Raw genomic sequence first — 14,384 nt, 5'->3', positions numbered from 1 at the left:
GAAGAATTTCAGGTTAATCAATGGCTTTCAGATAATATGTTACGGCTAACCAAAGGGCTATCTTTCTATGCATTATTCAAATTTGATCTTTACCAAGTATTTTAATGATGATAAAGAAATGATTTATTTACTTTTAAATGAACACACGCGAAAGTCTTAGATCTCATTATTCACTTTCAGTTTAATAAGCGCCCAAAATTATTCGTTTACAACGCTCCTTAGATGATAAACTTAGACTTGATTAACTCCCATCTATTAATATATTATTCGTAATAGTTCAACGCGAAAATCTCAACATTGGTTCACTGATAGTCATTTCGAAAACTTATCATGACAATATAAAAACGAAGATCTCTTTCAAAACTAATATAATAAAGAGAACGTAAGTGTCTTAAGAAAAATATATTTGACAAATTGACAGTCGTTACAGTATAGTCAAAATTGAAGATAGCTGATATTTAAAATAAACGAAATTTAAAATGGCCAGTGGGGACAACCAAAGGGTTCCGAAACACATGACTTATACTCAATCTGGAGTGCCTGTAGTCGGTGCTCTTATAGATTATTTAGTGACTAGCTATGAATATTTCCGACGAAAAACTTTTACCCAAGCTGAGAGGTTACGCGCGGAGGCTTCTAAAGCTAGTTTATCAGCGACTTTCTTGGCTGGAGTGTGCTTGTTATTAGGGCTGGTTTGCAATGTTAAGTTTGAAGTTGTGACATATGATGAAGAACCTTTGCCAAATGATCTACATTTTATGCTGCTGAGCAGAGATGATAAGTTGTACATAGATGATATTGATCTTTCCAGTTAGTACTGATCCGTTTAATGAAACGTAAACTATAAGAGTAGGAAATTTAAGTAAATAACATCGATATCATTTATATTTACAGAAGTCATGTGGTGCATTGAAGCGTCTGATACCCTTGTTATTCTGATAAGTAGTTTGCTGATATGGAACGCCTCTAATGTGGTGTGTATATTATTTTCTATAATAACTGAAACATCGGCACATGTAATAGGGGAATTCGAAGATAGGTATAATTGATCTAATTGAAGTTTTAAACATATAGCTATATAGGTTTAAAATATATTAGTGTACATTATTATAATAATTTTACAATTATTGAGAATAATAGACCTTTTTTTGTTTTACAATAAAATATTTTTGTAGCGTTCTCCTCTAAGCGAATATCTCTTTCTGCCGTGGCTTGGAGCGACTTTACGAGGATTGTTCCTGAGGCAGGCACCCACAGCTGGCGCTCTTATATACACTATAGCAGTCATCAATGGGAATGTCAATCCTTTGTTCCTAACAACATTTTCATTCCTATTTCGTAAGTATTTTAATATAACAAGGTTTGGTTAGGAAGAGATAGGAGCTTGGACGTGAACATTTAACGCGGGTTAGATAGGAGCCCCTTATAACTACACCTGGGTCGCAAGTCCCAGGCACTGTTGAAGCTCCTCTCCCTGCAACGTGATGGACCCGGCACCCGTACGGTGAATCCATGGAATGCTGAGAAGTTTGCGTCTCATGAGAAAGTATGTTTAAAAAAAAAATGATTTTTTAAATATTTAATAGTACTCGAAGCGCGTCTCTGGTTGGAAATAGCGAGATTAGTTCGTGTGCGGTGGGAGAGAAACCATTTTGTTGGGGCACCTGAGGCACATTACGAAGTAGAAACTCTATGGAGTAACGAAGATGTACAGAGTATTGAAGTTGGCAACTTTGTATATTGATGATATATATTGTCCGTTATAACGATATCACCAAAATATATTTTGTGAAAAAATTTAGGTATAGAATATATAGCGTCTTATTTTTTCGTCTCATACAAGAATTTTACACTCTTAATTCAGTTAAATGTATTTTTTTTATTCTATTTGAATATTTAACGATAATAAATTGACGTTTTATTATAAAACTATATTTTTATTTACAAAAGTCTTAAGTATATATAAATTACTTAAATGTAAAATTATTACAAACGAATAAATTAACAATTATAACAACTAGTGTTAATACATATTAAACAATAATCTCGTATTAAGCTTGTTAGAGGACTCGTAGGCCCTTTGATTGTATGATGATTTCAAATTGAATCTCCCACACAAAGTATACATTTTCATTCGTATAACCCACAAACATATCTAAAACGCAATAAATATTTACCAAACACTACATTTATGAATCGGATTCATGGGCGATCCCGGTGGACATTGGAATTCTCTGGCGAAGTCCAGGGAATTAGAAAGGGTTCCAATTACACGGAACCTTCCTGGAGAGTGGACAGCTGTCTTTAATTTATTTCTCATAGCTTCCGGCCGCATTGCACCACACCATACCTGATTATAATAAAAATAAATTTTATTTTATTATCTATCTTTTACCCAAGCCGTCTGTCTTTATTACATAGACATAAAGAAGTAAGTTTTAAATTATGTTAATTTTTATGCGTGTAAATGTCTTTTTATAAAAATGTAATGTATTGAAATTCTTAGAATAATATATGCACATACTTAGATACAGTAAAACTTTCGAGGAAGTTAATCCACGGTTACGTTTCTTATGATAATTATTTCATCTAAATAGGTTTGGCCAAGACGATGTAAGACGGAATAAAGAAGAGAATTATAGAGACAGATATACGTTAAGATATAAACATAATGGTAGGCGTAATGGAGTCTATTGAGAAAACAGTAAATATTTTCTAACGACATCAATTTTTCTCTTCATATGCGTACGAATATCTAATATCGTGCAAGTTAATTCATTAACTGAATTCTCGTCAAAGTTCAATCTCACCTGGGCGAAGTTGAGAAAGAACAACTGCGTGCTGGTATGGTTGAGTTCTGGAAGCGTCTCGTCAACGGCGCCGTGCTGTAGCAGCCAGCGTTGGTAAGCGTGGAACGCCTGCTTCACGCCACCATTGTCAGCTATATTCTCACCCTTTTATTCGAATAATAATAATTATTACATACTATTACATATTACCATTTGTTTTGGGAAGATGAAACTTGTAAAAATGTTATGGGATTTGAGTCTGATCTAGCATCATTGGATTTGAATGTCGTGAGCGTTGATGTTTAAAACGTAACTACAAAGTACAAGTCAAAGGTAATTGAAAAGTAGTGTTCAGAAGTTGATTGAACGAACGTTGTAGTAACACTAATATGATTAATATTATGAATATGGATTTTACTACTGGATATGGGCTCTGCTTTACTTTTCTTTACTCTACTCTTTACGTTCGAGACTGTGATTTACGTGATTGTCACCTGTGTGTTAACGCCGTCTAGTTTCATATTGACTTCTGGCACTACGTATCGTCCGTACTGGTCGATGAGGCACTGAGCTCGACGATGGAATGCCTCGATGGCGGAATCAGACCACCAGCGGTGCAGGTTACCCTCGCAGTCAAACAAACGACCCTTGTCGTCAAACCCGTGGGTAATTTCGTGACCTTGTGTGTGTGTTTATAAGTTCTTTTTATTACGTCTTATTTTTTTAATGACTGCAGACACTCAATGTATCGATAGATTCTTCTTAATTATAATTTAAATGCACATTTTCGGAATTAAAAACAACTTAAAAAAAATTTTTTTTTTTTCGACAAAAACTAACGAGTACGAAATCATGAAAATGATTATTTTCAACTGGATAGTGTTTGACTGTTATACCACTAGTGAGAAGGTGGAAAAGAAGTCGTAGGATGTTTAAAACTAAGCTATTGAAGATTTTTTTATTGTTTTCCATTAATAATTCATTTGGATTTCATGAAATGTAGCGTTTGTGTGGAATCTTGTAGTATAACTTGTAGGATATATTAGTACCTAGTATATAAATATTAATTATAGAAAAGCATAAAATATTATCTATGAGACACGATGTGTGTGGTTATACGACTCATTGATAGAGAGCATTGTATGTACTTGTAATTCATTATAAATAATTGATATTCAGACATAAATTTTCTTTTTAATTATAATGTCAAAATGGGCCTCGACTGCTATAAACTTAATGCGGTTATTTAATAATAGCTTAAAAATAATCTGTTACGCTGAAGAAGTATTTACTATGAACTTAGTTTATTTTCATTATATTTTAAATTCTCAATTTCGTTTCAATTCTTGAGAATAGAACTTGTTAATGTTTTTAAAGTCCTGTTATTTGATTTTTTTTTTAATTTTAATGTAGGAAGATCTAAGCTATTAAGCTATTAATCAAACTCAACCCTTCAAGCTTTATTAAATGCTATTGTATGGGTTGCCATACTATAAACATATTTTCAGTGTTACCTTTAAAGTAGCAGAGTACGAATTGAATTTACTAACATTAAATCAATTTAAATGTGCATAATACATAAAATCATAAACATTAATTACCAATAACCACTCCGATGCCTCCAAAGTTCAGCGACCTCGGGAAGTGTCGATGGTAGAAAGGTGGTTGTAGGATCCCAGCGGGGAACATGATCTGATTTTTATTCCGGCTGTAATAAGCGTTCACGACCGCCGGCGCTGTATTCCATAGTGTCTTATTAACAGGCTGGCCGATTCTAGAATATACAAATAGTATATAAAAGTTGACTATTGTAGAAAAATCGATAAAAATAATTAAATTACTAAACCATAAATAAAATTATTATAAATCGATGTAAGCACACGTATTGAGTAATGTATGAATGAAAGTATGTTAGCACGGATTAACAATTTAAGTGTACTTTTTTCCGCTTTGCTTTCTGGTAATAAATGTTAAAACAGACTATTCTATTCCAATTATTATTCCAATAACAGTGAAAAAGCGTAATAAAGTCATGATGACTCATAATACAAATTAAAACAAAAATATTATTTACCGCGACTGTTCCATTTTAGTGAGATGTTGAAGTATATTCAGTATATTCTCAAAATATTTATCTGGATGTATTTGCACTTCCTTATAACGATCGTCGAGCTCTTTCTTGTTCAGAATGAAGTCGGGGTAGCCTATTCTGAGCATCATAGAGTCTACTTTATGGGCGGCGAGTTTTTTTGTCTCCTCATCAATCCAATCCGTCATGTGCAGTAACTCTCTGAACGCCTGTTGGATTTCCCTAGTCATCGTCATCGTGTCGTTTTTGCTCATCTCGTCAAAGTATTTCCTAACAAACATTGACCCTAATGCCATGCCCATATTTGAATTCACTTGGGATATACAGTTCTTCCACCTTGGCGGCGCTTGTTCGCGTCCAAATAAAATGTAATAGAATCTTGAAACAAAAAGTTTCTGTATACCGTGTTGAACTGCGTGAAATAAATTGTTATATAGTTTTGATATTATATATTTACTGTTGTTTCGCAGATTGGAAGCGATCATCCAGATTGTTGACACGATGTCTCACGAAACGCCACAATAAGTAATTTGATAAAGTATTAGGATCCGTCTTCTTTATCAATTGAACTAAGTGCTAACAATAAATGAAACACACTTGTTATTTTTTGACGAACAGAATCAAGGTCAGTCCTACTAATATTATGAACGCGAAAGTTTGTGTGAATTTATTAATGTATGTTCCTAGCTCTGTGAAATGGGTAATGCTGTATATATTTTGATAAAACTCCACAATCATATAGCTTATATATTAGGACATTACATAGGCTAAGAGGCTAAGACTGATCCGGGCTTTCTATATAGCTCCACCGGGATCAAGGCACTATAGTCGTATTGTGTGTAATCTTACATGACACAGACTGTAGGTGTAGCTGATAGTTGGTTTCTATATATAACTATATTTTTAAATTTAGACAATTCTCTCTGACCGCGACTCCGACATTCAAAAGGACGAAGTCGCGGGCAAAAATAGGTATTTAAATGAAAGTGTTTTATTTGATTCACTTGAAAATTCACGGTCCATACCTAGTCACTTCATAAAACTGATTTTACTACAAAAATTTACGCAAGGAAAATTCTTCACGTTTTGTTTTTAGGTACAGAAGTTAATTAAATTATGCTCCTTATATAATTAATGTTCTATAATCTCAAAACATACCCGTACGTACGACAGAGCGAACAGTACTACAGTTTCGCTTGAGTCAATCGTCCTGTTCATCACGATGCACAAATATTTCCTCCACTTGATCTCGGGGACCAGTCCTTCCAGCTTGGCGAGTGTCATGCGGCGGTAGAGTTCTGATACGTTTCGCCTGTCTTCTGGGGCGGAAGTTATTTTAGCAAGGCTGTTGAAATATTCTGCTTATAGTAAACATTATAAAAACAAACGGATTGCTGTAACTTAATAAGTACATACATATTATTAAATATTTATTTGATGTTAGGATTCTAAACAGATTATCCAAATTAAGTTTGTTAGTTACTAACTTGATTTCGAAATCGATCAGTTTTACTGCACTCTCTTTTACATGCTCAATGTTTCCTCCGAGTAAAGTTGCTATTTTTATCAAATATGCTCTATAACCCTCCAAATATACCTTGTTAGACTCTTGTAGAAAATAATCTCTTGTAGGCAAACCTTAAAAAAAATGTCCTTTAACATTAAAAAAGGCTTTTAAAACCATATTAGTATTATATTCTTTAATTACCTAGACTCGTTTGATCAAACTGTATAACGAATTCATCTGAATTCTTTATATCTGGTCCAACCCATTCAGATATTAAAATGTCATTATTATATAGCCTTAGTTTTGCCATAAGTTCCAACCAGTCGAAATTTTTTGAATCCCATCCGGGTTTTAGTATCGGCCAGCCTCCTAAAATATCAAGTAGATCTAGAAGAGGTACGTGGCCTCTTTTCTGCAAGATATCGTGGTTCATACAAGACTTAAATAAAAATCTAGCTTTCAATGCCGCATCGCCATTTGCTGGATCGTTTTTGGGTAATTCATATTTCTGTTTAAGATTTTCCAAAAGTTGCTCCAATGTTTCTTTTCTTTTACCACGTTTAAAATGTGTTTCTCTGTTGGATCCGTTTTTATCGTATATTATATTACGTTTTTTCTTTTCGCTTTGGTTCCGCGTGTCATTGTTATCACTATGTCTTTTGGGTCTCCTTAAATTTTTTCCCTTTTTATTGTTCATGAATAAATACTCGTGTAATTTAAATTTCGTTTTAAATGATGACTTCTTCATGTCACGTGTTTTCATATCAAGATATCGTCTGATACGATTAATTATTTCAGTTTTGCTCTCGTCTTTAATGTCATAAGTATTTTTTCTCTCTGTCAAATTGAGTATTTCTTTGGAATTTGTAATAATATAATCAACGATATCATGAGATTCTTGTGAGCATTGCGAATTTATAGCATGTTTTAAATTATCATTGAAATCTAGATGTGGCCCCGGATACTGGCTAGGGATCTCTTCATCTTTAGAGAACTCCAACATGTCCTTCAATACCGTATCCAAGTTTTCCCTCAACATCTCAAATGTATCGTAACTGCAGTATGAATTGTGGTTTTAGGAAAAGCTTAGAATAGTATTCATTAAAATAAAACGATGATTTTCGGGTTTCACTTCGCTATTTTTTAACGTCATTGCAGTAACCGTTATCACTGGTAGACGAGGTGTAAGCATCTCTGTCAGTTCTTAAGAAAATCATGATTTTATTTTAATATCAGGTTCCGTTAATAAATCAATTTTTTTTTTACAAAACATGTTTGATCTGCTACAACATTATTCCCATTCCATATATACATTTGATATATACATGTAATATTATAATAAATCACAGAATTATTTACATTCGCATAAATGTGGCTAAAGCTAGGTAGCAGGTAGGTGGGTAGGTAGTTATGTAGGTAGACTGTAAAGCATGTAGATTAACTTAACGCTAAATGAAATATTTTATCATCTATGTGTGTTTAATGAGATTGACAATGATATAAAACTACTTACCCAGCTTTATCAGCTGGTATTGGGTTGAGTGTTGGCCAATTTCCACAAGCATATTGATAAAAATCATGACAAGGGTCCGCTTCAGCATCCATGTATTGTCGCATTATTTTTGACTGCGTGTGTCTTATAGTTTCTTTGTCACCCTGACCCTTCCAAAACGCGTGTACCCCTGTTAAAAACATTCCATTTGTTACTCCTGAACTTGACTCATTTTGCTCATTCAATTGGATAATGATGCGGCAAATGACTACAATACTTCGACCTACTCTACCTACGAGTACGTTGGACAATGACCCATAAATATACAGAACATGTATAATAGAAACGAGTTTGTATACCTGAAAATAAATATTTCATGAATTCTTTGCATGACGAAGTATAGTATATAGCTGACATGATATATTATGACCGAAATTAATATCACTTATGGGAACACAAACAAAAATCCGTCGCAACAGTGTAATTTAATTTAATATTTTCTGTATTCCTAGGCTATAGTGTTAACAAATCTAAATTAATCTGTAGTCACCTGTGTAAGATCGAACCGGTTTATACAAATGAGCTGCGGAACCCATTTCACCTTCCTCTAATTCTGGCTGCCGGCGAACTTGTTCCACGTCGTCTAACGGCCCACGATCAACGTAAATCTCTGGATGCACCACACTTTATAAAAAAGTTGAAACATTACGTTAGAATTTATTCTGATTTAAAATTATTACACCCTTTAATACAGTATGTTCAAAAAAAAATATAGTGATAATACCATGATCCGTAACAAATATAATCAGTTTAAATACTTATCGATTTCGGAAGTCCTATACATTTTTGTATAATATTTTCTGTAATGTAACTTATAAAACCTGTTTAAACTATCGAATTAGCTATTATAATCTAATCAGAAGATAAATAAGGAAATAATTAGAAGGTAATTAATCAATATTTATCTTGGGGCTGGTGATGTTATATGGATAGCCATTGTGATGAAACTGTAATTATATACGGCTGATTAATGTTACTATAAATTGCTCAATTACCTTATTTGGATGAGAGCAAAGAATAATTACAAGAACCGTTTCACAAATGACAGGATATCTTATAAATGTAATATAATACCTTTGCATATTTCTTTCCTCGTCGTGTTGATCGGAGTCACTGCCATATACCATTTCCTTTTCGTTTCCATCGTCGTCATCTTCTTGAATATCTTCGACATTTTGTTGGTTTTGTGTTGGTGTTTCTCGACTATAGTTTTTGTAAGGCACCATGAATGAGTTATTTTTGTATTGATTAAAACATTTCTTATTAAAAATAAATTGATATATAAAAAAGTATGCACTGTTTAGTTACGTAACGATAAAATGTTATAAAAATACCTACTCGTAATCTTGTGTCGAGAAAGTGGAATGGCTTCCTCGTTTAACCCTTGTGGGATTTTCTCGTCTTTTTTCTTCCCATTTAAATATATCGCTTGTCACATTACTGTCTAAAACTTCGTCACTATCTTCAAATCCTTTCCTAGATAACACCACCTCCTCCGGCGGCAGGAATGATGTTTGGAATCCTTGGAACACCTCCCTCTCCTCAGGATCAACACTTTCCAAACGTGTATATATATTTGGGATGTTTTTAACAGTAAACTGATCAGACGGATCTCCTAATGTGTCTAGAGGTCTCCTCGAAATAAAATAGGCTACAGCACAGAATAATGTTAAAACAATAATAATTATAAATCTACAAAAATTGGCACTTTTCGGTTTGATCGAAACTGTTTGGGGTGTTGAGTCAACGCGCGCCATGACAGCCTCTGACTGAAGCCGTCAGAAAATGGTCAGAGATTTGTAACTGGAACATCTCGTATATAAACTACTTACATAATGGTTATTGTAGCTTGACCCTGGGGCCGCAGAACGCGTCAGAAAATTGTGAGCAATCATTCACGACAATATGACTTAATATCACGTAAATGATACAATTTTATTTTCCTGGCTGGAAGTGTAAATTTCGAAAGCAATTAAAAAAAAAATTACTACCTAAAAGTCAATGAAGTTATTGTGGAGAATAAACCATAAATAATAAAAATGACATCATTTGCGGAGGTAACGAGACAAGTAAGACAAATTAATGATTTGATTTTGTCGGATATGAAAAATGGTAATTCAAAGAAAATTATATTTTCATGACTTCATTGTTCGTAACAAGTTAAAAAAGAGATTTAACGTAAATATTCTTATGTGTTTTTGACTATAAAGATGGACTGGATTAGACGAGTGTAAATTACAATTTTATAATTACATATCGGCATCATGTAAAATATACATGTCATTTGTGAAACTACAATATGCATAATAGTAAACCTTTGTTGAGTTTGATTAAAATACGACAGACCATTCCCATTGATATATAGTACCTACAAAATATAATTGTATCCCTATCACCTTACGTCAGTATATTTTAGTAACAATGTTGCCAATTTCATGTTTACATACGAGTGTTCACAGTTCATTCATTCATAAATCTTTTCACATTATAGTATTGACATAGGTTATTTAATGAAAAACGGCCAACGCGTGGTATATAGCGTAAAGATGCAAATTTGTACTAAGCAAACAACACCCTTTTATATTCGAAAGTTTATTTTTAACATTTAGTGAGACGAAATTTGTTTTAAAGTGACTCACTAAGTGTTATCCTATTTAGTCCTAGATCTTATATAATTTTTGTAGGAAATAATGATCAAACAGTTCATTCGGCATCACAAACGACAAGGACACATTTATGTGCTACAAAAGACTGGTTCCTCCGAATTTCTTGGGCAAATAAAAAGAAATTTCTACTTGTATTGATAGATGACGTTAAAAAGATATGGACTTTGTCGCTGTTGTTGAAGTCTATTTGGAACTGTCGGCCCAAAGACGCAGTGATGTCCGTATGCGAGTAAGTACTAATTAAACGATTTAATTATTTTGTTTTTAAAATCCCTACCTGGAATGAATATTTTCATACCAATTCCTTATTACTTTTGTATCCAGCTACCCTTTCCAGATATTAAAATATTAAACAATGGTGATAGAATACATATAAAGCATCTGAGGGAGTTATAAGTACCTTAATATAATTATTTATTTTGTCAGAAAGAAGATTTGGAGCAGCTACGATCAGATACCAATGGATCATGATCGGACGGCTTTGCCAAAGACCAAGCTGATGCAAGTCATGTCGAACGACAGGAGGTGGTTTCAGTCTCTTGAACCCGTGAGTCACGAATATATTTGTCTGATAATTTTAATTATATACAAAAGTAAGTAAAGATCAAGCAGGCTAACCCTTCAGATGTATTTAGTTTCCTACTTTGGTATCAGTAGGTACATAGGAGGCATGATGGAGACATAAAACATTAACAGTTTATTTCAATTGTTAAACAGTTAATGTCAAACCATATATATATGTAAAATGGATCATAATTATGGTTTGTCATTTATTGCTTTTCAATATTTTTTGTTGGATGCTTTGTAAGGTATGTTTTTTGTTTACCAGGAAGATCAAGCTTTGGTTCTAACAGAGCTGTTAACGATATCTGGAGGCCCAATTATGTGGGATGTGATGAAACGAGCCGAGAAAATTTACCAACAGCATCAAGAAATACAGTTACAGAATCTACAGGAATGCGAGGTGGTTATAGAGCCACCTCCCGAAAAGAAAAGCTTACCTGAACCGGTAGTCTTTTATTCTGAAATTCAAAACATATTTTGAAGTCAATGTGCTTTTGGTATTGCGTAGATTCCTTTTTGTCGTCAGTTTGCGAATTTGAAACTTGTCGTCAAAAACATAAAAATATTTTATTCTTTTAATATATTACACCAATATATTAATTTAGTATTTTAGACATTTGTTGCTTATAAAGATTTAAATTCAGGTAAAAAAAGATCAAACACCAAGACGTAAGAGTTCTATCAGTCAAAGTGCGGAAGCAAAGGCTGTGACGGGTCAAGCTCAAAAAGAGGTGTGTAACATTAAATAATAATAATAATAGTTCAAAACACAGAAATGGTACTTATTGTTTCCCATTCCTTTAATAAAACGTTTGAAATCACCGCAATAATTTCAGTTGGAAATTAATTTATCACAATGGGCGTCTACAGTCAAATCTATTAAAGATAGTTTGAAGTTAGAAGAATTAGAGATGACTTTCAAGGATGGAACAAAGAAGAAAGTGTGGAAAGTGAATCGGCCGAAACCTGAAATTGTTGAAACTGCCGATATGGTAGGTGTTTATGTGCATACAATGTCGAAATGTACCTAATACGATCGTATTTAGGCAAGCAATGGACATTAGACTATCAAACAAACCCTAATAAAGGAATTAAAATATTTTAATATTTATTGTACAATGAAGATATGTATATTAAAATATATTTATATCTTGAATATATACGCTAAATCTGAAATAAAGTTGAGTAGACCTTAACTTGAAGGGTATATATAGCTTTCTTTTCGAAAACTTTCAGTTTAGTATTGGAACTTCTCTTCTTGGAAGGATTTTTCAGCTTATATTGAATAAAGCTTCAATAATAATATTTTGTATCAACAGATCCAATTACTTCCGTCTTCAATAAGCAAACGTATCTTTATGTATCTGCCTCAAACTCAACTGGGAGATTGTGCTAAAGTCAACAAATATTGGTCTTTCCTCGTGGATGAGATGAAAGCAGAATTCTCAGCAAGACAGAAAATAGACATCGAATTGGAGAAATTACGTGTAATATAATTTTTTCACAAATATTGAATAGTATTTTTATTATGTTATCAGAAGATATGTCGTGCGACTGTATATCTTATTACATTTAATTATTTAATCTCTTATATTTTATAAAATAATAGGACAACATAATGCGTCATGAACCAAATGTTGATCTCATGAGTAAATCTGAATTTAACGAGATGACAACTATGGACTCATCGTCAATGTTCACGAAGACAAATGAGCGTTCCAATTTCACAGAAAAAAATAAGCCTAGCACCCATTCTTTTGGGGCAAAACGACGAACACATTCCCAAAAAAAGCCAGGATATATTGTATGTATAAAATACTTCTGCATGCAGAAGTTATGGCTATAATTTTGACACACCAATTTCAACGCACTCAAATGTATCTTAACGGCCATAAACTTGTTTTAAGCTGAAATACGGAAAATGGAGACAAAATGTACATTCCTTTTATGTTCCAGCTGTTTTTGATTTATTAGTAAATGTTTTTATGTGACCAAAAAACAAAAGATTGCCGTTTCCCATATGACGTGATCATTTATATTTAAAAAAATTACTTTATGATTTGGCGGTGAAGTTAACAATTAGATTCAAATATTTCAATTTAAAGCTTTTCTCTGCGTCTAAAGTTCCGTTGAAATACTAAAGCTTTTTATTCATAAATATTTATTTAATCATTTAATAGTTATGTTAGATTTAATCCAAATTCATTACCCTTTCAAAATAATGCTTTTCTGGGTGTAATTTTTTTAGAAACCTTTTCGAGACTTGACAGATCTTAATGAGCGATTGGAGAGACGGGGCGCTACAGATGAAAGTTTATGGAAATGGTGTTCCAATGTCATCAAGATAAACAAGAATAATATTCGTTTCCAAGTATGAGAAAAAACTCTACTTCGGATCATAGTTTTTTTTATCGAATACTTAAAAATGCAAATATTTTGTTCTGGTTTAGAATAACAAACAGTCCGAGGGCTTGTTGACTCTCGAAAATCCTCATTTCCCATCTTGTTTAATGTCTCAAAATTTAAAAATACCTTTGAACCCACCTCTTACTGTGGATCCTTCTGACAAGTAAGTGTGTATCTTAAACGTTATGACAAACGCATAAATAACAAAGTAATAACAGCACTATTATATAGTTTGTGCTAGTTCCCTGAACTTACTACATTGTATATAATGTATTTAGGAAAATTTGACAATGGTTCAGATTTAACAAAACCTTTTAAATGTAACTGATACTACTTATCTCTTAAATTATATTGTCGTATGCAAACTGTTCACAGAATTCACATTAAACCAACGTCAAATATTACCCAATCCAAGGAAATAGAAATATTTGAAAAGGAAAAAACTCAACATTACAGTCTGTGGTCTAAAGATTTTTCAAGCCTTTATCCAGTTTGTAAAGTACCCTCACATCAAGCGCCATTTTAAATTGAAGCGATATGTTTTTCTAAAATATATTTTTTACTAAATATTTTTTAAAAACAAAGTTTTAATGATATTGACTCACTTTTTATTTCTGTATCGAATGTCATATTACATCCCCTAACGGAGTAACAGTGTAGTGAAATACAGGGGAAAAAATAGCCCCAGCCAAAACGACTTATATCAAATATCCTTTACGTTTTTATTTATATTCTTGATAGTCAATCGATTTGAATGTTTTGATTAGTTATTTGGAAAATACTGTGTTTTGAATGATTTATTTATAATTTA

At 32.8% G+C, this 14,384-nt stretch overlaps 2 protein-coding genes across 5 annotated transcripts; one reads left to right on the top strand and one right to left on the bottom strand.

Moving 5' to 3' along the window:
- Positions 1 to 312: 312 nt before the first annotated feature.
- Positions 313 to 14,125, top strand: LOC116773825 (uncharacterized). 2 transcript variants are annotated; one of them, XM_061521171.1, is made up of 13 exons: positions 313 to 810; positions 895 to 974; positions 1,176 to 1,338; positions 10,622 to 10,832; positions 11,030 to 11,150; positions 11,433 to 11,612; positions 11,812 to 11,898; positions 12,004 to 12,159; positions 12,487 to 12,654; positions 12,777 to 12,971; positions 13,416 to 13,538; positions 13,618 to 13,736; positions 13,949 to 14,125. In XM_061521171.1, the coding sequence occupies exons 1-13, from the start codon at positions 480 to 482 to the stop codon at positions 14,097 to 14,099; spliced, it is 2,085 nt and encodes a 694-aa protein (XP_061377155.1). In that variant the 5' UTR covers positions 313 to 479; the 3' UTR covers positions 14,100 to 14,125. The 2 variants fall into 2 exon arrangements, with proteins under 2 accessions (XP_061377155.1, XP_061377156.1); XM_061521172.1 differs by lacking the exons at positions 313 to 810; positions 895 to 974; positions 1,176 to 1,338 and adding an exon at positions 9,934 to 10,049.
- Positions 1,917 to 9,853, bottom strand: LOC116771306 (neprilysin-4-like). Of its 3 annotated transcripts, XM_032663131.2 has the most exons (13): positions 9,276 to 9,847; positions 9,012 to 9,140; positions 8,428 to 8,561; positions 7,899 to 8,067; positions 6,587 to 7,440; positions 6,366 to 6,516; positions 6,037 to 6,223; positions 5,336 to 5,454; positions 4,864 to 5,256; positions 4,391 to 4,563; positions 3,284 to 3,468; positions 2,811 to 2,954; positions 1,917 to 2,350 (listed from the first exon to the last, which is right to left on the bottom strand). In XM_032663131.2, exons 1-13 carry the CDS (start codon positions 9,692 to 9,694, stop codon positions 2,174 to 2,176), a joined length of 3,234 nt encoding a protein of 1,077 aa, XP_032519022.2. In that variant the 5' UTR covers positions 9,695 to 9,847; the 3' UTR covers positions 1,917 to 2,173. The 3 variants fall into 3 exon arrangements, with proteins under 3 accessions (XP_032519022.2, XP_061377153.1, XP_061377154.1); XM_061521169.1 differs by lacking the exon at positions 5,336 to 5,454 and having other exon boundaries at positions 4,864 to 5,087; positions 9,276 to 9,853; XM_061521170.1 differs by lacking the exons at positions 6,366 to 6,516; positions 6,587 to 7,440 and having other exon boundaries at positions 9,276 to 9,842.
- Positions 14,126 to 14,384: the final 259 nt, after the last annotated feature.

This window comes from Danaus plexippus, chromosome 8 (assembly GCF_018135715.1).
Source record: "Danaus plexippus chromosome 8, MEX_DaPlex, whole genome shotgun sequence".
Taxonomy (NCBI): domain Eukaryota; kingdom Metazoa; phylum Arthropoda; class Insecta; order Lepidoptera; family Nymphalidae; genus Danaus; species Danaus plexippus.
This window is presented reverse-complemented; position numbering and strand designations above follow the sequence as displayed.